The 23,867-nt window shown below is 38.7% G+C and overlaps 1 protein-coding gene across 1 annotated transcript in view; it reads right to left on the minus strand.

Annotated features, from left to right (window-relative positions):
* The window catches only part of UTP20 (UTP20, small subunit (SSU) processome component, homolog (yeast)), an 86,973-nt gene that overhangs the window by 45,014 nt on the left and 18,092 nt on the right, over nt 1-23,867 (minus strand). The window contains exons 16-27 of the mRNA XM_010853454.1: nt 20,500-20,650; nt 19,751-19,813; nt 18,812-18,970; nt 17,260-17,336; nt 16,432-16,511; nt 15,823-16,066; nt 11,850-12,035; nt 8,447-8,537; nt 6,368-6,453; nt 5,467-5,592; nt 2,209-2,375; nt 143-351 (exon numbers count right to left, since the gene is read on the minus strand). Of these exons, the coding sequence (XP_010851756.1) occupies nt 143-351; nt 2,209-2,375; nt 5,467-5,592; nt 6,368-6,453; nt 8,447-8,537; nt 11,850-12,035; nt 15,823-16,066; nt 16,432-16,511; nt 17,260-17,336; nt 18,812-18,970; nt 19,751-19,813; nt 20,500-20,650 (1,639 nt within the window). The remainder of the gene's footprint in view (nt 1-142; nt 352-2,208; nt 2,376-5,466; nt 5,593-6,367; nt 6,454-8,446; nt 8,538-11,849; nt 12,036-15,822; nt 16,067-16,431; nt 16,512-17,259; nt 17,337-18,811; nt 18,971-19,750; nt 19,814-20,499; nt 20,651-23,867) is intronic.

The following is a 23,867-nucleotide window of genomic DNA, read 5'->3' on the forward strand; positions in this document are numbered from 1 at the left end:
GTTCCCTTCTCCAGGGGCTCTTCCCGACCCAGGAATCGAACCAGGATCTCCTGGATTGCAGACAGATTCTTTACCAGCTGACCTACCAGGGAAGTCCTATTTGCCCAAGAAGAAAGCTAAGTTTGAAGTGAATCTCGCTCACCTTTTCTCGTTGGTCAAGGATGTGTGATACAGTTGCAGTCATGCAGAGCAGTAGCTGCAGAATCTTTGGTAAATATGCGCTGATCAGGTGACTAATGTTCTTCAAGACTATCTCAAGGCTATTTAATATGCCGTGCTGACGACCCAAAGGAAGAACTTTAGACAAATCTAAATCTTCTACTGCTTGAATGACAGCGGTATGGCATTCTCCTAGTGAAACACAGAGGAGCAGAGATAGCATGTGAAGTGAAATATTAGCTTGTTCCTATTTACAATTATAGCTTCCTTTCAATTTCTCCCAATAATACAGCATTTTCTATTGTTATAATTTACAGATGATAATATATTTTCCTTATTTTTCTCCTTTTGATTCTTACCAAACATTAAATGAGCTAGATATAGTAGGTTTTACTATTATCACTTTATAGATGAGGAAACTGAGGAATAAGAGAGAGTAAGAAACCTGTGAAAGAACTAAGTCTCTAAGCCCAATTCTTCCCCTATTTATACAATTCCGCAAAACCTGAGGAATTCCATTTTATTAATATTCTATCTATCAACTTTCCACATTTTTCCCTCTGAGCTTTCACGGACTATGCTAATTTTAGCAATTTTAAAGAAAATACCTTGCTATGTGATAAACTATTTTAAAGCTGAGAATCAAATGTTTTATTTCTCTTGCAGTCGCTTGCGAATAAATAAAACAATAGTCCTTTATAAATGGGTGCCAAACTGATTTCATAATTTACTTAAAAGACTTGAATTGTTATTGTTTGAGCTTTACTTCAGACCAACTGGTATGAGATCATGAGCTTGCTGATTCATATACCTAAGTGGTTTATCCATAAGGGTATCATTTATAGCTACCCTCTTACAACAGAGGCCACTGCACTGAACAAAAACTTTTGTATTCGTTAACAGCCAACTTTCTTCACAGGGCAATATTATACTGAATGAAAACTTTTTAAAAAGCTATACCTATCATTAAAAAAAACAAAAAGCAACACATGACCCTACAAATAAATCTACGTTTGCCTAAAGCAAAGCAATTATAAAACTGGAACACAGGTATTGTAGTCAGGAAGATCTGGATTTGAATCCCAGCTTCATCTGGGTTCAAATCCCAGGGCAAAGTACTTACCTCTCTAAGCCTGTTTCCTACCTGTAAAATGGCAACAAATAAATACTGAACCCTACTGTGGCTGTTTAAGGGTCAACTGAGTTGTAGGTAAAGGAGCCTGTCATTAATTCTGGCACGAAGCAGATGAACCTCACATACTGGAGAACATATGACAGAACATCACACTGTATACAGTTACTAATCCACTTTGTTTAGACTGTGAGGTTAAGAGCAGAGGTTATAAATGCTCAGTTTTCTATTTTCAACAGTGTCCAGGGCACAGGAGGTATCTGACAAATTACTATTTAGTAGGTGAATGACTCAGTGAAACAATACATGCCAGGACAATTAAGATTTATTTTGCAGCACACTTTAAGTTTCTAAGGAAAAACCTATTCATCGTATATGGAGAAGTACCACTTTTCAAGGGCTTCCCTGGTGGCTTGGGTTGGTAAAGAATATGCTTGCAATGTGGGAGACCTGGGTTTGATCCCTGGGTTGGGAAGATCCTCTGGAGAAGGAAATGGCAACCCACTCCAGTATCTGTGCTTGGAGAATTCCCAGGGAGAGAGGAGTCTGGCAGGCTACAGTCGGCGGGGTCACAAAGAGTCAGACACGACTGAGCGACTAAGCGCTTGGCACATGCTCTACAACTTGGCGCCACTTTTCAAATGGCCAAAATGTACAAGAGAAGCAGAAAACACACATTTTCTAATCAGGGGCTTATTAGCACAAGGCCGATGATAATCCCAAGATCATTTGTGAGGTCTACCTAATTCAATCAAAATTTATATGAATTGCATGTCAGCAAAAAGACCACCACTGAGACTGGGAGGAGCAACCAACCCCCTGAGAAAGACGCCCAAGAGTGTGGGGGAACAGCCTGAGACAGCAGAGGTCTGAGCAGAGAATATGCATTCACAGCGCGGCAGGCAGTTGATACTTACCGTTCCTGAAGTGCTTCACAGGCTCAAATAGCAGGTCTAAGAATATCTCGATCTCTTCTGGCTGCGTCCCAGCCAGGAACCTCAGGACGATGGACATGCGGGTACCAGAAGCAGATTTCCCCTGAGTTTTACTTCCAGTCTTATTCTTCATTCGACCATACAAAATTCTAAAATGTCCAAAGAAGGTTATTTGTTTGCACATTAACCCTAAAACATTATTTTCTTGCACATTAATCCTAAAACACAGTTGTTTTGTTTTCCTAGAAGGCTGGAATAGCAGCTCAACATATTTAAATGAATGTATTCTAAAACAGGGAAGAATGAAATAAAAATCAAATTTTTAACATGGAGATTTTAAAATAACAACAAACAAGGCAAAGGGAAGCAGGAAGAAGAAAATGATAAAGACAATGACTGGAAGCTGGTTCTTTGGAGGAGGGAAAAAAAGAAATAAAACAGGCAGGCCAAAGATAAGTCTCAACAAGGAATAATGAAAACAGGAATATATAGATTAAAACGAAGTAAAATAAGAGAGTACAACTATAAGTAAAACAAGGAAGCTGGAAAGATTTCAATTAAATGGGTAATCTTCTGGAAAAAACTGACATCTATAAATAGTCAAAAGGAACCTAACAGAACTTGAAGAGATCAGTAATCATGAGTAAACTTGGAGTCAACACAGTTTTACAGATGAATTGTTGAAACTTTCAAGGAGAAACAATCCCCATGATATAGTTCCACAGCAGGGAGAAAGAAGGAAATAGTCCTTTTTCAGGCATGGATCTAGAGATTATCATACTAAAGTGAAGTTAAGTCAAAGACAAATATGGTATCAATTATATGTGGAATCTAAAAAATAATACAAATGAATCTATATACAAAAACTGACTCACAGGCATAGAAAACAAACTATGATTACCAAAGGGGAAAGAGATGGGGAAAGGGATAAACTAGAACTATGGGATGAACAGATACAAACTATGCATAAAATAGATAAGCAATAAGGATCTACTGTATAGCACAGGGAACAACTATATTCAATATCTCATAATAATCTAAAATGTAAAATAATCTGAAAAATATATACAAATAATAATCACTTTGCTGTACACTTGAAAGTAACACAATATTGTAAATACTTCAATAATAATAAATACATAATGGGGAGGGCAGGGGAAGTCCACAACATTTCTGAAAACAGTACCCAGCGCTGCATTAAAACAGTATTAAAGCTGAATAAGGATTATTCCAAGAATGCAAGAAAGAATCACTAGTAAAATCTATTAATACAGATCAATGGCTTGTAGAAAAAAGTTAATACGATCATTTAAATACATGTCAATAGGCATTCTAATAAAATTCAACATCCATTTAGTAAAAAAACTAAATAACATAGCAATAAAAGCTACCTTCTTAGCATGATAGAACTACTGACTTAACATTCAAAATTTAGACAATGGTTTTCAAACTTTTTGATATTAGGATCCCTTTTTACTCTTAAAAATTACTTAAGAGCTTTTGTATATGTGACTTTTATCTATTATTATTTGTCGTAGTACAAGCTAAAACAAGTTAGCATAACTAACATTTTTAATAAAAATTATATTTTCCAAACCTGCCCCTCTCCAAATTAGAGAGACCAGAGGCATTGTTGTACATTTTTTTTCTCTCCAAATTTCTTTATTGCCTGGCTTATCAGAAGATAAATGAATCCTCGTATCAGCTTCTACATTCAATCTGTTGCAATATACTGTGGTTGAAGAAAATCCAGCCTTACACAGATACGCAACTGGAGAAGGGGAATATATTTTGTAAACTTTCAGATAATTCTTCTCAGATAATTGTGAATATTCTACTTGGATTCTGCACCAAAGCTCAAGAAGAGGCAGTTTCTTAAAGGCTAGTTGCAAGTTGGAATCTAAAACCATTATCAGTGAATTTTGTAAACTCTGTTACATTAAAATCCATCTGTCTACTTTGCACTTTGAACAGATCTTTACCCATGAATGATTCTGTAATATGCATCAGTTACTTGGAAAATCTGAAAAAAAAATTCCATGGAAACTAGTGAGCTGAAGAAGTGTTTTATGCATACCTCTTAATTCATACAGAATAATAAAAAGACAAGTACTCAAGGCTCAAGACTCAATAAGGGCAGTGAGTGAAATCAGCTTTTAATTTTTTTTTTTAAACTCTAGGTCTGTGGCAATGAAGAATGACTAGCACAGTTTGGAGCCACTGTCCTGATTCATGCTAAGCACCTGGAGTTTTACACCTCACTGCTTTTGCCTGGTCAGCACAAACAGCAGCACAATGAGGAAAGGGAATGTCTTTATGAAGAAAGTTTTAACGTCGTGGATGTCCTAAAAGCATCTCTGGGAAAGCCCCCACCAAGAAGGAGCAGACCACACTTTAAGACAAGCACAACTGTTCTAGAAACATTACTGTTAAATACAGTAGCAAGACAAGGATAACTACAACTACCACCACTCCAATTAACTCATGTAGGCTCTGTAGGGAATACACAGATCAAATGACACAATAGTGAAGGGGGTATTTATATCAGAAAAGAGAAGACAAACTTCATCTGACCACTACTGACTAAGAGGCATGGAGTCTGTCTTCTGGTAGAGAAAATGGATAATAAGAGGCCATGTTGGATGATTAAGTACTGTGAAGAAAGACTGTGGTGTGGGCTCTGAGAGGGGTGGTAAATGAAAGAGATGTTAGAGAAGCAGGTCTAGGCTAGGTCATACCATGCCCTTAAAGGAGTAGTAAGCACTCCATTTGTTGTTCTCAGTAAAATGGGACCTCAAAAGGTTTTTAAACAGGGACTAACAAGCTGACTGATGATTATTATTTACAATTATTTTTGACCCAGAAAAATCCAATGAAAACTATAAAAACTATAATAAAGTTTTATACATGGTTAGTTTTTATATCTCATAATTAGTTACCTATCAAACAAATACATTATTTTTACTATTTCTCAATGGTTTAAACCTTAGAGAAATACTGGATTTAATTTTAATAACACAATTAAAAAAACAATGTCAAGATTTTTCCTCATATTAGGGACAAAATATTTAAAATAAGTCTCTATAACAATTTGACTTTCCCCAAAGATCCAATTATAAAAATAAATAAAATTCAAGATGAAATATTCCATTATAATTGCTGAAAGAATCATAATACTATATTCACAACTGTTTTTGGGACCAACCCTTAAAATATCAGTTTTGAAAGAGTATATATTACCTCATCAGAATAGGAAACAGTTCTGCTCGGTGGGCTGCTTTCACCACTGTATTATCTTCAGAAATGCTAAAATGCACTATCTCTTCCTTAAAGTTTCTGTCTTCAAGCAATCTTTGTAGGTTTTCCCTTTACAAATAGAATTTAGCATAAATCATCACTTAATCAAAAATACTTTTTAAAAATATAATAGAGTAATAAATATATACATAAAAGAAACAGGCATTAAGAATATTTTACATTGTGGCTGACACCCATAAGTCTTCACACAAATACCTTCCAAAATGGCAAGTTTCAAATTTTAAAACGTAAGAGGGATCATAGTGAAAGTAAAAGTGACTCAGTTGTGTCCGACTCTTTGTGACCCCATGGATTATATGGTCCCTGGAATTCTCCAGGCCAGAATACTGGAGTGGGTAGCCTTTCCCTTCTCCAGGGGATCTTCCCACCCAGGGATCAAACCCAGGTCTCCCGCGTTGCACGCAGGTTCTTTACCAGCCAAGCTACAAAGGAAGCCCAAGAGGGATCATAAGGGGTTAGTCAATAATTCAGCCGTTTAAAAAAACATAATATGAAAGCTTTCTTCAGTTCTTGGAGCGTAATTACGATGATTCCTTAAGTAATAATCAAGATTTTAATGCCATTATATAAGCAAGAAGAAATGACATAACCTCAACACATATTTTTCAATTAATACTCTCTCTCCTACCTTATTATCTATGAAGAAGCACTCTTAACAAACAAATATACTTCTAGTTTTCATTGCTTACCTGAAAATAGCATTATGATTACCTTAGAAAAGAGAGTAATTTCCTGGGGCCTTTAAAAAATTTTAAGAGGCTCTCTGGTAAAAAGAGTAAAAATAGCCCCCTAAACAGCATTTCTTTAGCTTCAAATAACTTACCTGTAAGGGAGAATATGTGGATGTTTATATGTCAGTATGCAATCCAGTGTTATTTTTTGTACCATCTGATCCTGATGTAGCAACAACTAGGAATGATATTTTATAAAATAAATGAATGAAGTCAGATATACACATGCCATCAGATAGTAATTTACTTTTACTAATTTGCTAAATTAAAATTCTTAGAATCTAAATGTTTAGATGTGGGTTAAAGATGATTCATGACAATAGCTTTACATTGTCCTGGAGGTAACAGAAAATAAATAGAATGTATGTAGAGAACAAAACAAAAACACAACTCTGACAACTGCATCCCACATGGCAGACTCTCAGGTCTGTCTTTTGGCCAAGGCCAATTCCCTACATGACTTTAGGTTTACACCAACTGGATTGGTCCTGTAATGAGGGAAAGCTCTTATATCATGAAGGTAACCACAGTCAGTAAGATGCCAGGAAAGACCCAGCTCTGAGGCCTCTCTGATCAGTCCAGATTTTTGCTTCCTGTCGACAACTGAGAGTTTTGACTTCTGATTTTATAAACAAGTTACATCTGAATTATACATAAAATAAGGATAAATTCTGCCAAAATAATGTTTCATTTAAAAAACCTCCAAGTGAAAAGAGAAAATCTTATTTCCCCAGATAGCTTAGAATGACATCCCATGCTTAACTCTGCTTCTGACACCAGTTTTTTTTTTCTTCTGCAACCTTTTCTGAATTCAAGGTCATATACTATAACTGCAACGGACTGCTACTCCACCTACTTTCATTCAGTCTACCGGATCCTGAAATGCTAGGGCTCCATAAGGCTAACTCGCCTAGCAGTGCAAAGTAGCAGCTCTCTTGCTTACTTACTCCCTTACTCCCTTCTAAAACCTAAATCTCATGAGACAACTAATATTTTGCTAAACCCACTGTTAACACAGCCAATCAATGTTTCAGTTCAGTTCAGTCGCTCAGTTGTGTTCAACTCTTTGCGACCCCATGAATCACAGCACGCCAGGCCTCCCTGTCCATAGCCAACTCCCGGAGTTCACTCAGACTCACGTTCATCGAGTCAGTGATGCCATCCAGCCATCTCATCCTCTGTCGTCCCCTTCTCTTCCTGCCCCCAATCCCTCCCAGCATCAGAGTCTTTTCCAATGAGTCAACTCCTCACATGAGGTAGCCAAAGTACTGGAGTTTCAGTTTTAGCAGCATTCCTTCCAAAGAAATCCCAGGGCTGATCTCCTTCAGAATGGACTGGTTGGATCTCCTTGCAGTCCAAGGGACTGCAAAACACCACAGTTCAAAAGCATCAATTCTTCGGCACTCAGCCTTCTTCACAGTCCAACTCTCACATCCATACATGACCACAGGAAAAACCATAGCCTTGACTAGACAGACCTTTGTTGGCAAAGTAGTCTTTGCTTTTTAATATGCTATCTAGGTTGGTCATAACTTTCCTTCCAAGGAGTAAGCGTCTTTTAATTTCGGCTGCAGTCACCATCTGCAGTGATTTTGGAACCCCAAAAAATAAAGTCTGACACTGTTTCCACTGTTTCCCCATCTATTTCCCATGAAGTCATGGGATCGGATGCCATGATCTTCGTTTTCTGAATGTTGAGCTTTAAGCCAACTTTTTCACTCTCCTCTTTCACTTTTATCAGGAGGCTTTTGAGTTCCTCTTCACTTTCTGCCATAAGGGTGGTGTCATCTGCGTATCTGAGGTTATTGATATTTCTCCCAGCAATCTTGATTCCAGCTTGTGTTTCTTCCAGTCCAGCGTTTCTCATGATGTACTCTGCATATAAGTTAAATAAGCAGGGTGACAATATACAGCCTTGACGTACTCCTTTTCCTATCTGGAACCAGTCTGTTGTTTAGTCACCCTCAATTTCTTTAAAATCCACTAAATCAGTACTGTCTAAAACTGTTTCTCAAGATATAGACAGTATCTGTTAGTTAAAAAATATATATTTAAAATGTAGAAATCAGCCCTAGTCAACAATTACTGAAAACCTAGAAGTTATTTGGGTAAAGAAAATGGTAGAGAAAAGTTCACAACTAACTACAGTGACAAGAAATAATTTTACTTACCTGAAGATACAGCTCATATAATTTCGATTCCAGATATAAGGCTCGTGGATTTGAAAACTTAGAGAAAACTTGCAAATGAGCAATTAGCTGCCTAAAACGCACAAAACAAACAAACAAAAGATACAGAGAGAAAAACAGAAAAAAGAAAAACCAGAAATAAAAACAGACATTATTTTTGTAAGATGATAGTATCTACCAGTTTTCTCTGACAAGTACTCTGAACATCTCAAATACAGTTTCACTGTTAATTACACTAGCAAGTTTTAATTACTTGAATTTAGGAAATCATTCTCCAGAAATTCCAAATCTCAGGCAGGCCCTTCTCTGAAATTCAGGCTCCCAACCTCAGAAAATCATTCAGGATGTGCTTAGAATGGTTTAAACACATATGGTTAAGCAAATATAGAAAGAAAGTAATCAAAACACTAACATATTCCAAAATTGAACACAGATGATTTTTGGAATGATCCTTTTTTTTCTGTCTAGTTTTTATGCAGTAGACAGGAAAGTGGAACATACTACGCTTCCTCACTTTCATATAACATAAAAACTGATGTCAGGCAACAGAGGTCCAAGTTTGGATAACCATGGCTCTTGCTTACCAAGAAACAGAAAGACAGAACAATGTTCTGCGGTTGGAATTTAAATTTGAAGATGGGGTTGCCTTCAAATAAACGGTACCATCAAAACAGAATGAGCAGAGAGCTTCTACTACATTTACATGTTCAACTTCCTAATACTTAAGATTCTGTGAGGCTTTAAAAACACTTGAGAAAACTGTTTTCTCTCTGTGTATAATTTAAAAGAGGTATTAAAACTTAAAAAAAACAAAAACAAAAACCCTGAATGAATAAATTACAATCTTGAGAGATATTATTTGCCTATTTCAAGAACCTAAGCAGGGAGAAGTGAAGAGAGGTGGAAACAAAGCCACATGTGTGGTTCTGCCATTCTGAGCTGCTGACTTTGGGAAAAGTCACAGAATGTCTCAGCGTCTCATTTTTCATCTCAACTAAGAACAAGACTTTCAGCTTTTCTGCAGGACTGAATTAAAGAAAACAAGCTGTGGTACCTCAGTTCCTAAGAGCTTAGGGAACAACACATTTCTTTGCCTAAGAATAGGCAAAAAAAAAAAAAAAAAAGCAAAACTGAAAGTCTTACTAGTTAATATAGAGAAAAACAGTTGGAAATTATGACCTCTTTAGATATTGTAGAAAAACAGGGGTAAGGGAAGCACTATTATTATATTTAGCCTAAATGCCTGTGATGATTAGTCTTATGTGTCAATCTAAATTACCGTCCCAGCTATATAACAAAACACTAATCTAGGTGTTGTGATGAAAATATTCTTGTACATGTGGTTAACATCCACAACCAGTGGACTTTAAATAAAGGAGATGACCCTTAATAATGTGGGTGGGCCTTATCAAGTCAACTGAAAGCTGGAAGAACAAAAACTGATGTTTCCCAGAAAAGGAATTCTGCCATAAGGCTGTCACGCTGAAATCCTACCCTATGAATTTCACATTTAAGACTACAGCATCAAATCCTGCCCCGGTTTCCAGCCCGCCCAACAAATTTTCTAGTAAGCTCTGACTGATACAATGTCTCTGTAATTACTTATCACTGAGCCTTTGCAGTTTTACAAAACACAATTTTAAAATCTACGGAAACATACATTCCTTTCCTCAACATTTACTAAGTACTTTTTATGTGCCATGTAGCCTTCAAGAGACAAACAGAAGTTAATTTACAGATTCTCATTAAATACCTACCAGTAAGGGGTATGTTCCACGGGTTAATAAAATTGGACTATGAATATACTGAGATGGCCTCCAGAAGAACGTGTTTATCCATTTACTTATACTTTCAATGATGGTGAATGCTAGCAACATTCTAGGTTTGGCTACAGGGGGCAGGGAAATTAACCAAGACATGGAACTTGTCTTTAAAAAGCTTTAAATTTACATGGAAGATTTATTAAAAAAAAAATAATATCCATGGCAAGGAACAGCATCTGACCAGAGGAGCTGTTATCAAAGTTTGAAGGTGGGTAGATAACTAGATAATTTCCAGTTTAAAAGACAGGAAGAGTTTCACTGAAGAGGCAGTGTGAGAACTCGGCCTTGAAGTTATGACTAGAAATTCCCTTGGCAGCAATGAGGCAAGGGCACTGCAAAAAGAATGCTATAGCAAAGGTCCAAGGATAAGAACAAAGGATGTATGAGTGCCTGAGTAGCTTATTCATTCACTCAGCAAACAGGTATGAGGACAAACCTCTGGCCAGCTGTTATGCTGAAGCACACAAAGACAAACGCAGCAATCTCTGTCTTAGGGGAAGTAGTAGGCGACAGAACGCTCAGAGCTGTGGAGAGGCAGAGCAGGGAGGTTAGGCCATGATCTTTCTCGCCCCTGTGCTTTAGACACTATTTCCATCAGCCAGCAAGTCCTGTGCCTGGTAAACTTGTTTTTCAGCTCCAAAGGTGATTTCCTCTTTGTAAAAGTCTTCCCTTTGTGGTAGAATTATTATTATCTTTTTTACTGTGCTCCTGTAACTTCTTTAAAAACATTTCTTCTATTAAAATATTTCACCAGGCATTAGACTGCTTCCAGCTCTGCAGAGGCTAAAGACTGTTCATCTCTGTAGCTCTGCAATTAGCAGAAGAACCTCAATACAGCTGCTAAATGCTAGGCGAATAGATGACTCATGGGAAAGACTCAACAAGTGGGCATGTGAGATTGAGATGCAAAATGTTACAGTAACACAGCAGCACCAATCTGGTGAATCCCTGGCACTTCAATTCAGACAATCTTTAAGTAAGCTGAAAGCACAGTCCCTTCTTTTTTCTAAGATTTCTAACAATTTAGGTAAATGAATAATCCAGAGAGCCAGAAAGAGAATATAACAGCATGAAAAAGTGAAGAAAGCCAAAAGTCATCAAGACAGAAGTCAAAAGATAAAGTTGAGAGTGCTGACACCCTTATTTATAAAAGAAAAGATGTTCCATTCTGTGTTCCCCTAGCACACAAACATAATGTCCCAGTGCTATGGAAGAGAACAGCAAAGGTCAAGGCCATTTAACTGCTACAGGCCCCAGGGCTCTCATCTATAAAAAGGTGCTACGAGCAGATGATTCCAAAGTCCCTCAACTCTAACACACTGCAGCTAAACAAGAAAAAATAAAAAATAAGCAAGCAAAGGAAAAACACTCAGAACACTAGCAGTTTTCTTAGGCTATAAAAGAAAATCCTGGGAAGATGCAGCAGTCTGGTAAATAATTATCTGAGTAATTTCATCTCATTCCTGGCTACTTCACAGGCGGTCATTCGAGGTCTCTTCCTGCCCTTCCCTAACCCTAACCCTGGACTGGAGGCCTGGACCTTTCAGCAATGCTGAACCTACTTTGCCGCAGCTCTTCTTGTCTTTTTCTTCTGTGCGGGTTCCTCTTGGGGCCCCAGCTCTTCCTCCAGCTCGTCGTCGTCTCTGGCGGCAGTTTCCTCTTCTACTTCCTCTATTGCCAGCCCTCTGCCTTTTCTTCGCAGATCCTGGGTTGGCGCAACCTGCAGATCTGCTGGGTAATACTCATTGCTACAGTGGAAAGAGAGTGATAAGAGACAGATATCCTAAATGCTTGTGACAAACGTGTGCCCCCAGTTCACAGACTCACACACAGAAGAAACACCAGAGGCCCCTTAGTGGAGGTCTTCTACAACATTTAAATTCAGCCTCTCTTAAGGACCTTATTTGACAAGTCAATCACTAACTGCAGAAGAGAGCCTGCTTCATTGTTACACTGTTGAGAATAACTGAAATGTCTATTTTGGACTAAGCTGAAATCGGCCTCCCTGTCTCTGGAACCACAACCCGGGGAGGAGTGCGTAGGGGCAGATTATATTACAGTGTTTAGACCATGCTGTATGTGTACCCCAGATACATTGTTTTCAGGATGTCCTTTCAAAAAGAGGGCCACAACAAATTCCAGTCCTCCAGGTATGGCCTGGTAAGACAGGGGGGACTATCAATTCTGTTGCTTTTGAGGGAAGTCACAATATGACAGACTCGAATGGAAAGTCCAGGCAATGAAAATCAGTAATGCTTCATGTTTTGGCTCCTCTAAGCTTGTGCAGTTGGTGTTCGTATGTGTTACTGAATTCCATAGCTTAAATTTTGGTCCACTGTTGTAGGTAGCTAATATTACCTTGAAGGCTATTGTTCAGTGCATTACTTTTGTGTCACTTTGGTTCATTAATCTAACAATTACATTGTCTATTCTGTGTATAACACTGGGTTATAGATGTGAGGAAACTGATCAGCCCGACTAAGTCCTCACTCAAAAATATACTGACACATGTTTGAGGACAGCATCCTACAAACACACCTTGAAAAACTATACTACAGGTTAATACACTACACCACACCTGGAGGCCTAAGACACTATCATGCTCAATGCTATATTCTTAGCTAGCAGGATCTTTCCCTTAATAAATTAAAAAAAAAAAAAATGAATGAATTGAATGAATGAAATGAACAAAGTTGCTCTGTCCTTTACAAATTGTACCATCACTATTTAAAAACATCTGTATTATACTCTCAACGCTCAATTAACCAAATGACGTATTTTTAACCTTTACCTCCAAGCACAGCATGCTCATTCATTCATTTACTAAATAAGATAGTTCATACAAAGCACTTATAAGAGGGTCTATAAGACACAGCAAGTAGTCATTAAATGTCACCTATTATTAAGATACTGTTTCTATTGTTAGTCATTCATTCCTGCTGCTGGTTTGGGCTTCTTAGAAAATGTTTACAAGGGATTCACAGTTAGTACTAATATCAAATTATTTGAAAAATATTTAAAAGTATAAATGTATAACCCTCCAAAAGTAAAAGCCTATAATGTATTTCAAAGCCAGACTTAAAGGTAACTCTTGGGTTTTCCATTAGTTTGGATCATCTATCAAGATATTGGTTATAGGTAGTAAGTGCCAATTAATCTTAAACATTTTTTAAAAATTATATCTTTTCAGTCATTATCTTTTTAAACTCAAGAGACTCACTTCCTGTTACAGCCTCCTCTCTCCATCCCCACCCCTACAGTACCTAGCCCTACTAGAGATAGACGTTTACATGAGGCTAAGGAGTAATTTATTTCTTTACGGAAAAACTTAAAAAATCAACATGACAGGAACTTCATGTCCTACTAACAGCTTTAATACCAGCTTACCTAGGTACAGCTCCTTGAAATTCACGAAACAAATGATAAACATTACTTTACATGATCTTCAAAACAAGGAAAGGAAGCTAAATGTCACTGTTCTCGTTCTAGAAATAAATTAAAGCCCAAAGAGTGAAAAAGAGAAAATCATTACACTACTACCACCATATCTGTTGACTTGTGTGCATCTTTGCTTTGTAACCTTTCCCAGAATGAATTATTCATGCAAACCTTTTTATTTATGCATGGGATCCTTTCTCCTCTTACCTATTCAAAGACAGGGCTCTAGCGATTTTACCCCCTCTGGCATGACTAATTTCCCCTCCCTTTTGGATCACTCATACCAGCATTACATACAGAGACTGTTTAAGTTAAACAGTAAAACCACAAAAGGCCCTCTTTCCGTTCCCACACTTCCTTCCACCTATGTCTGCTTCCTTTCTACAAGAACTGTCCATCCTTGTCATTTCCATTTTTCTTCTCCATTTTCTCTGAAGCCCATTTTAATCATACTTTCATCCCTATCAGATTAACTAAAACAACTCTTGTTAAGGTCAATTCTAAAGCCAAAAGTCAATTCTTATTCTTCATCTAATTGATGTCTTAGAGATCTGATTCCACTGATTACTTTAAGAAATACTGAGTGGTCTTAGTTCTTCTATTACTCTTTCCTGAACTCCTTTGCTGGTTCCTTAACCTCTGAATATTGCAGATGGTCCTTGGAAATCTTTTCTCCCTACATTTACACCCCAGGTGTGACTTCACTCCCTATACTTTTAAAATCCATCTATATACTGATGAGTCTCAAATTTCTTATCTTAAAAGCAAACCTTTCCTTTGAACTTTAAACTCCACCTTCAACTGTCTACTTGAAATCTCTACTTAGATGTCTGTTTAGTGTCCCAAACTTAGTATGTCTTTAAACAAAACAAAACAACTCTTGATCTTCCCCACAAATCGGCAAACTTCTGCATTTCTTCCAATCTCAGTCAATGGTTAACTTTCTTCTTCCAGTTGCTCAGGCCCAAAAAAACCTTATAGATATCCTTAATTTCTCCCTTTTTTCCTTCCTGCATAACCCCCACCACTCACAATCCCTATCCTACATGTAATGTTAGCAAATGCCTCAGGTTAATCTAGTTGTGATTCTTCAAAAACGTATCGTTTTAAATTGAAATCTGAAAAGTGTCCAGAATTCAACTACCTCTCACCATCTGCATTACTCCCACCATGGTCAAGTCACCATCATTTCTTGCACAGATTTTTGCCATCTCCTCCCAACTCCCCTCCCCAGTCCTTCTGCCCTCACCACTTCTGTCCCACAGTCCATTCTCAAAACAGAAGCCAGAAAAATCCTCGAGAAAACATTAGTTGCGTAATCCTTGTTTAACCTTCCCAAAGGCTTTCTATTCCACTGACGATAAAAACCCAAGTCTTTACTGCCACTTCAAAGCCCCTACACAAATTCATTCTCCTGTTAAATTTTTTGCTTTCACCTCTAACTACTTTCTTCCTGGATCACCCTGCTGTTCCTTGGGAAGGCTGGCAGGCCGTGGTCTGTGGTCTGCCCAACCCAACCCTACACCATTTTCCCATGTAACAAAATGATAACGGAAAATTTACCTTTGATTGACTAGTACTGTTCTATATTCTGCACCCCTTATCTTTAGCGTTTTAAAGCAATCTGACTCTTCACAGAGCGTATCTAGTCAAAGTAAAACAGTACTCCAGAAAGTTCTTGTTATTCTTTGAGAGCACATTCCTCAGCGTCATGAGAAACATTCAAGAGGTTCAAAACAGAGTGGCTGGGGTTGAGTTACCTGAAAGTACTTTTAAGCCCTAGGCAGGCGAAACAACAATGAACAATAGGGCAAGAAACAACAAGGCCACTGTGCATTGATCTCACTCAGTACGGCCTTTCTCACTTTGCAACCTGGAATTTTTTAACACCATTTATGAGCTGGTTAGATTTTGATTCATGTAAGAACAAGTGAACAAAACTAGTTTATTTGTTATTCACAGAGCCGGTGCTTTAGAGATGTGCTAGTGATTTGAAAAGATGACAGATGTAAGAACTCAGCCAATCTGGGAATTTCACTTTGTACCTTCTCTTCCTCATACCCTACTAGGGACATATTCCTAGCAAAGAACACTTACTTGATAAATCTCAAGAAAAGTGGGGAAAGCTCCCTGGACCGTGGCTCTACCCTTTCTGGGAATTTTGCCAGAGCTCGCCAGAGCAAAAAACGAAAATTGGTGTGGTCCAGTCTTTCCTGAAGGTCAGTTTTCAATGTCAACTGCTTGTGATAAAGAGCTCCAACGTTTCCTTCCTGAGTCTGCTCCCAATTTGCATCTCCAATAGACTTCTCCTCATCTCTTGTGTCATTCTGCAATTCTTTCTCTGAAAGAAAAAAGGTCATCATAACCAGAAGAGAAATATTACTAATAACATCTATGTATGTCTTCCAGTGGGGGAATTTCCTTCTCTAGTAATACAAGCAAACAATAAACCGTATCCAAAGGTTATTAAAGATAATTTATTTCTCATTTCTGTTTCCCAATTTCATGTGTAATTAAGCAACAGAAATTAGGGAATTCCCTGGCTGTCTAGTGGTGAGGACTCTGCCCTTCCACTGCAAGTAGAACAGTTTCAACCCCTGGTTCAAGAACTAAGATCCTGCAAGCCTCACAGCGTGGCCAAAAAATAATTAATAAACAATCATTCCCCCCACTCCTCAGTTCTCTTCTTTAAATTCCTTTACATACCAGCATGTGTAGCTGCTTTTTCTAGATGCTCATAGTAGACTTTCCAAAACTGCTTATTTTCCATTCCATGTGCATAAGAACTAAGAGTAAAGATTATAAAACAAACATGTGATATAGGTCTTATTTTGAGAGATCTCATAGGGAAAAAAAAGTAAAAAAGGATATAATTAAAATATTAAGTTATCCCCGAACTGAGTCATAAGCAACTTTTATATTTATTTTTCAAAACGCTTGCACTACTTAGAACTAATAGTTACGCTTTTGAGAGGGCACACATATTTCCAATCTGACAAAAAGGGTAGACCACCTGAAGACAAATGCCTACAAAAGAACAGATTTCTATAAATGAGACACAACATATGCATTTTTCATATGATTATGACAGTCCTTTAGAATTAAACGGTTTTGGATACTAGATAGCAAAGGTTTTAAGAAGTCCTTATTTTTAAATTAAAGTTTGGCTCAATGATTTTATATATATGTATAAATAAAATCATGTATTATAATTTTTAGTTTTATTATTATATTACTGTTACTATAAAAAATTCAATAATATAGACATGCAACATAAAGTAAAAAGAGGAAGTTCCTCAAAGTGATTTCAAAGCACAGAGAAACATATATAAAACACCTGACTTGTCAAACACTTGGTATCAGACAGAATAATTAGTGTTTATCTTTTCTTCACCTTGTCCCAGAGTGTCTTTAAGGTAACTATAAATACTATACACATCCAGTCATTTAAATCATGCCCTGGAGGACAATACTGGCTCCATCATTCTGCAGTAATGAAAGCACAACAGCTTCATCCATTTCACCCAGGCTTACCTTATGAGTTCAATAACAGGATCCCAGAGAGCACTGAAGTTTACATACAACATGCCTAATAAATAACGAAGTGGCACCTGCAATCATAGAGAACTAGTTCAGATCAGCATCGAAATGCAAATATCCTGACTTAGGACAACCTGAGGTTTGGAAGGAAGCTTGTGTTTTAAGAAAAAAAACTTCTGGTACCAATTCAGATTTCAGTTACAGTAATTTTCCTCCTCTCCCCAAAATGTCACTGGCTATTCAACAGAAAAGAATCACTAAAGCAAACCTAGTATTCGAACCCACTCCAGATGTTTATGCAGGAAAAATGTATCTGAATAAACAGATTTGACTCATGATTAAACTCATTCCTAACAAACATTGCCATCACCTGACTAGACAAAATGTGAACAGTAACCAGGAAAGTACAGGTGCCTAAGAATCCAGCACAGTACTCTGTGAGTGGCAGCTGAGGCTTCACGAACAGATATGAGTTCTTAAGACTATACATCAAGAATTTAGTTCAGAGGATCTGAAGTCTTCTCAGTCCCTTTTGGAATGACAACCACTGTCACCAGCATCCCCGTGTGCTCAGGAAGCATCATGTAACATAGTAGTTTCACTGTTATTGGGGGGTGGTGCTTGTATCTACTTTAGCAGCAGAACCCTTTTCCAAGTGAAACATAACATAGGACATACAAAACAAGTTAGGAACAGAGCTGCTCTGACAGAAAGGGGAATGCCTCCACTGGCCTTCTTCCCAAAGGGATCATGATATATCATCAAGGGTCATGGACAGAAAATGCCTCATAGAAAAGGTAGAGGGCTGACATCCTGCTGCACTGAAAAAATCTGGAGGTGAGTTGCTATTCAGTCGCTACGTTGTGTCCGACTCTGCAACCCCATGAACTGCAGCACATCAGGCTTCCCTGTCCTTCACTATCTCCTGGAGTTTATTCAAACTCATGACCATTGAGTTGGTGATGCCATCCAACCAAGAGACTCTCAAGAGTCTTCTCCAGCACCACAATTTGAAAGCCTTAATTCTTTGTATCTGGCTGTTAACTGGACATTTCTCCTCCTGCTGCCACCTACTTACTATTTACCCCTGTGTGTGCTTAGTCGCTCAGTTGTGTCCGACTCTTTGAGACCTCATGGACTGTAGCCCACCAGGCTCCTCTGTCTGTGGGGATTCTCCAGGCAAGAATACTGGAGTGGGTTGCCATGCCCTCCTCCAGGGGATCTTCCCAACCCAGGGATCAAACCCAGGTCTCCCACATTGCATGTGGATTCTTTACCATCTGAGCCACCAGGGAAGCTCCCTTATTCTCACATACTATACACACTCAGAAGAAGGGAGGATAATAGAGTATTGTTGCTATTGAAAAGGCTGCAGAGTCATTTATCTCAAAACACTGAACAGAGCTGGGAATTTATTTAAAATGTTTTTTTTAATTTCTTTTTTTAAAAAAATTCTCTCCACTTTTCTACTTGGTATACTTCCCTTTTATAAAAAAAGCTAGCGAGGCAGATCTTAAAGTATAAATTAAATAATAAAGTGTTTTACCTCCTGTAACGGCCCATCAGGGACTACAGACTGCACTACATCATGCCTGAGTTTTCTCAAATGAAGAAGCTTCTCTCTGTAATCGTTCACAGTGGCTGGCACGAGTTCTGCCTGGCGCAGTATAGCGAAGACAGACTGATGCTCTGAGAGCCCATCATCCTGAACAACCACAGGAAACCAAGAGGAACGTCAGTGTTTTTATTTTCCAAAAAGAGTATCAAATGTGCACAGAAGTCTGAAAGATAAAAACTGGCATACATTAATGTTTTAAATTAAATAAGTAACACATTTTTGGAGTAAATGATTCTTTCTTCTTCACACTACTTACTTTTTGGTCAGTAATTTATGTTTAAGGTCTAGCACAGGCATGAAAAGTAAAAAAATCTCTAGACTGGCAACATTTGTCAAAATAAAGCAAATGTATATATACTTTTACTATACAATTCTATTTCTAAGTAGAAGTAATTTCTACTTCTGGAAGCAATCATTTGTGTTACTGTACAGATACCTGTGTAAGGATGTATACAGCAGTATTACTGGAAATGATGAAGACTACCAATAACCCACCTAAGCATCCACTGAGAGAGAACTGGTTAAATACAACATTTTAAACCGTGGAGCAGTATTCAAACTTCAAAAGAAATGAGGTAGGGCTGGAGGAACTAATATGGAAAACCCTGTGTGACACCATTTGTTTAAATTATATAAGTATGTACTAAATTATATACATATGTACAAAAGTCTAACAGTCACCAAGTAACTGGATTTTCAGTGATGGCCTTACTGAAGGGGTGGGAAAAAGAATTACAATTTTTCTTTCTTCAAATTTTGTGATAGATATTTACATAGTATTTGAATTTTCCGCAAAATTATCATTTTAGGAAAAATAATATCATATTACTTTTTTTTAAAGTTATCCAAAATGAACAGTTAAAATACCTCCATTAATTCCGGAAGCTGAACCTCAAAGTGGTTTAGGATCCTTATTGTCAAAAGTCGAATCTACAGGAATTAAAAGGCATGTTTCAAACTCCAAAGTTGAAATGCAAGAAGAAACTGATAGAGTCAATGAGAGCTAGAGTTAAGTTTCATGGAATTATAAATGATACATCTACCACTTGTCAGAGTAATACATGTTTATTCTATTTTTTATTTCATATTCTAACACCAACCAACACCTTACTCAAATGGTCCATGGGACAATTAATGACCAGACTAGGCTGAGAAGATAACGAAACCATAAAACCATGCTCATAAAACCATGTTGTTATTTTGAACTATGACAATATAAGCATCTCTATAATATAAGTGCAAAGATTCTGACTGAACTTCTAATTCCATTGAAATTAGTGATCCTTATTTATAAATAACATGTTCCGGTATTTCTATATACCTTAAAGAGCAGCAGAATCACCTAGAAGTCTTTGAAAAATCATGTAGATATTTTACTTCAACCCTATGCCTGCTGAATCAGAACTTGGGGCTGTGGGGAGTCAGAATCTGTATCTTTAGAAAGCTCCCTAATTAATCCTGCTGTAATCAGCTTGTAGGTCAGTGTTTAGGAATCACGGCTTTAAACAGAAACCACCTCAAAGCAGCATTTTCTGATTAAGGAGCTCGACAACCCCTGGTAATACAAATAAAAACAAAAGATGAGAGGCAGAGAATACACCACAAAACCACAGTACCTTGGATATACCAGTCGAAATGTTTGCTTGTAACTTGGGAAATAATTCCATTAAAGCCTCTTCCGAAAGTGGCCCCCTGCAGCCACATAAGGATAATCTCTGATAATAGAGATCAGCCAACAGCAACACAGACGGCTCCAAAGGAAACGTTCTGCAACGAGATATTTATTAGACCCCAAGTGTGCCACACACCCCAAAGAAGTCAGGCTATACTAAAAACCACAGAAGATTATCACTGACGGAAATATAAGACAGAACAGGTAAAAATTATATGTGGACATTTAGCATCACTTAAGACATGAAGAATCTGAGGCTCAGCAATAGTGAGTCACAAGCTCAAGGACACACAGCCAAGTGGAGGCAGAGATAGGATTATAATACTGTATTGTGACTAAAGTCCAATGCTGTCTTTTCAGCAATAAATGACAATGACATATGAGAGGATATGTAATATTTGTGGGGTGTTTTCCATGTGCTAGGCACTGAGTTATGAGGGAAGAGGTACAGAGCAGGGGCTGCCACACCAGCTCTGGGGTAGGGTAGTCAGCCCATCCCCATCAGAGATGGAACCCCGAATAAGCCACTTAACCACTGTGTACTATCCTCCAACAAATATGTTTGAGTGTCTACCATGTACCAGTGACTTTTCCTAGATATAGCAGGAAACCATGGAAAAAGTCCCTTTTTCTAATAGCAGAATGTAGCCCACAAGTAAATAATTAATGACAGTGGTGAGGATGGTGGACAAAAACAAATTGGGGAAAGGAGGCTGGACTGAGAAGACTGGTGTGGGGGAGAGGGGCAGGGTGAGGGGTGGTCACGGAAGGCAGAAACTGAAGAAGTCAAGAAGTGAGCTGCAGGACACCTGGAAGAAAAGCATTCCAGGCACAGGGAACAGCAATGCTAATTCCAAGATAGGTGTGCCTGCCTCTGTGAGCAGAATTGAGGCAGCCACTCCAGCTGGAACAGACAGAACGAGGAGTGATGGGGGATGAGGTCAGAAGCCAGGGCTAAGATTACAGAGCCCCAAGGAACACCGTGAGGACTGTGGACTTCATCCCACGGGAGCTGGATACCATGAGTGCAGGGTTTCTCAACAGTGGCTCCACTGTCGTGTGGACCAGGGACTTCGTTGTAGGCCTGTCCTGTGCGCTGCAGGACGCTCCTCTACCCACCAGACCCCACTGGCAGCCCCCAGTTGTGACAATCAAAAAGTCTCCAGAATTGCCCCTGGCTAAAATTCAGTGTCAGAGGGTTGTTGGCAAAAGAGTGACATGTACTCTTTCAACTGAAAAGAACTGCTGTTGATGGGTACAAAACGGACAGCAGCAGGGCCAGGATGGAAGCAAGGAACCTTGTTAGGAAGCTAATGTCGTCATCAGATGAGAGATGGTGGTTCCCAACAGGGCAGCAGTGGGTACTGAGCACCTAGGAGTCTGGACTTAATTAAGAACGTTTTTTGGGTTGTGCTGGGTCTTCACTACTGCACGGACTTTTCTCTAGTTGCAGAGAATGGGCTACCCTAGCTGTGGTGCGCAGGCTTCTCATTACGGTGGCTTCTCTTGTGGAGCAACAAGCTCTAGGGCATGCGGGCTTCAGTAATTGCAATTCCCGGGCTCCAGAGCACAGGCTCCAGAGCACAGGCTCAGTAGCTGTGGCTCACGGGCTTAGTTGCTCCACAGCATTTGGGACATCCCCATATCAGGGGATCAAACCTGTGTCTCCTGTATTGGCAGGCGCATTCTTTATCGCTGATCCACCAGGGAAGCCCCTGAATTTATTTAAGAGCTCTAATTCTCCCATATTATAATGTGAACAGTACCTCCAGTTCAGGGAGTTGTGAAGATTGCATTAATTAACATACAGAAAGTACTCAGAAGAGAGACCAGCACAAAATAAAAATACAATAAATGCAATTTGCATAGTTATCACTGCACTCAGGGTTTGATTCAATCTCTAGAAGGGATATACTGCTATTCCTTTTTGAGAATAAAGTGGAGATGAACTAACTCAAGGCTATCGAGCTGGTAAGCAGTAGAGACAAGGTTCAAATCCAGATTGTCGTGGCTGTGAAACCTCTGGCTTAACCAACAACCAGCCCACATCAGCACATAGGCCTCTACCTACAACTTTTACAACTGGAGTTTTCACCGCCACCCTCCAAGCTGATCCATTCCTGTTAGAGGTTTCCAGACCTCCAAGGCTAAGAGCACCTGCCTGGGAGACCAGCTGGCCTTCTGCAGGTGACAGACAAACCCTACTCTGTTATGAGTGCCTTTCTGTTTCAAAACCTCCACAGACGCCTTAAATTCTTCCCACTAAAGAACACAGTGTGAGAACTTTGATGATTTTAAAGAAACTGTGGTTAGGGGGCAACATATGTAATATGATAAGTAGGATGACAGCAAATTCTCTCCTTAAAGGAATTTAAGGCAATTCAATTAACAGTAGAGACAGGGCTGCCTTGCCCAGATTGTATTATTGCAGTAAATCTCCAAACTGGTCTCTTTTATCCTCCTTCAGTCGCTTCTCAATATAGCAGCTGGAGTGATCCTGCTTCAGCCTGAGTCACTCCCCTATCAAAAAAAAAAAACCAAACCCAGGGCTTTCCCTTTCACTCTGGAGTAAAAGCCCAGGCCCTGCGATGGCCAGAGGTCAAGCTCTGCCCGCCATCTCCACCTCGCCTACTACCACTCCTAGCTCCGCTCAGGGACAGTGGCTCCCTAATGCTCTAGTCAGGCACTTGCATGGAGCACTCACATCTCCCCCAGGCCCCCAACATCCCCATGGCTTACTCCCTTACTGCTTCTGTGATTCTGCTCAAATGCCCCCTTCTTCGTAAGGACTTCCCTAGTTAAAAATCCTATTGTTCCCAACCTCCAGACTTGCCCTATCCCAACTTTACTACTGTCCAACAGGCTACATATTTTAAAATATGTAGTTGACTAGTGTGTTAGCACCATGATGGCAGGGAATTTTGTGTTTCATATACTGTGTCTCCCAGTGCCTAGAATAGGGTCTGGTATATGAGAAAAGCAGTAACTATTTATTGAATGAAGTAAATGAACAAATATATTTTTAAAAGCATGGAGATAAATTGGATTAGACTCTGGAAATGGAAGCAAACTACAAGAAGGCCTGATCTTTAGAAGTGGTGCTAAGCTGAATGGCTTCCAGTAATGGCCCTGTGTTAAGACTCAAATCAAAATAAACTTAAGAGACCAAAAACTGAATTGTTTGGTATATAGTGAAGGACCACAGGGGAGTTTGCTAAATGTGTAAAGCTGAGAAAGATGGTGAAAGCAGCAGAAATGTATATGCTGGAACCACTGTGCAATGTCATGTGACTGACATTATATACCCACAAC

This window comes from Bison bison, unplaced genomic scaffold (assembly GCF_000754665.1).
Source record: "Bison bison bison isolate TAMUID 2011002044 unplaced genomic scaffold, Bison_UMD1.0 scf7180017864327, whole genome shotgun sequence".
NCBI classification, from domain to species: domain Eukaryota; kingdom Metazoa; phylum Chordata; class Mammalia; order Artiodactyla; family Bovidae; genus Bison; species Bison bison.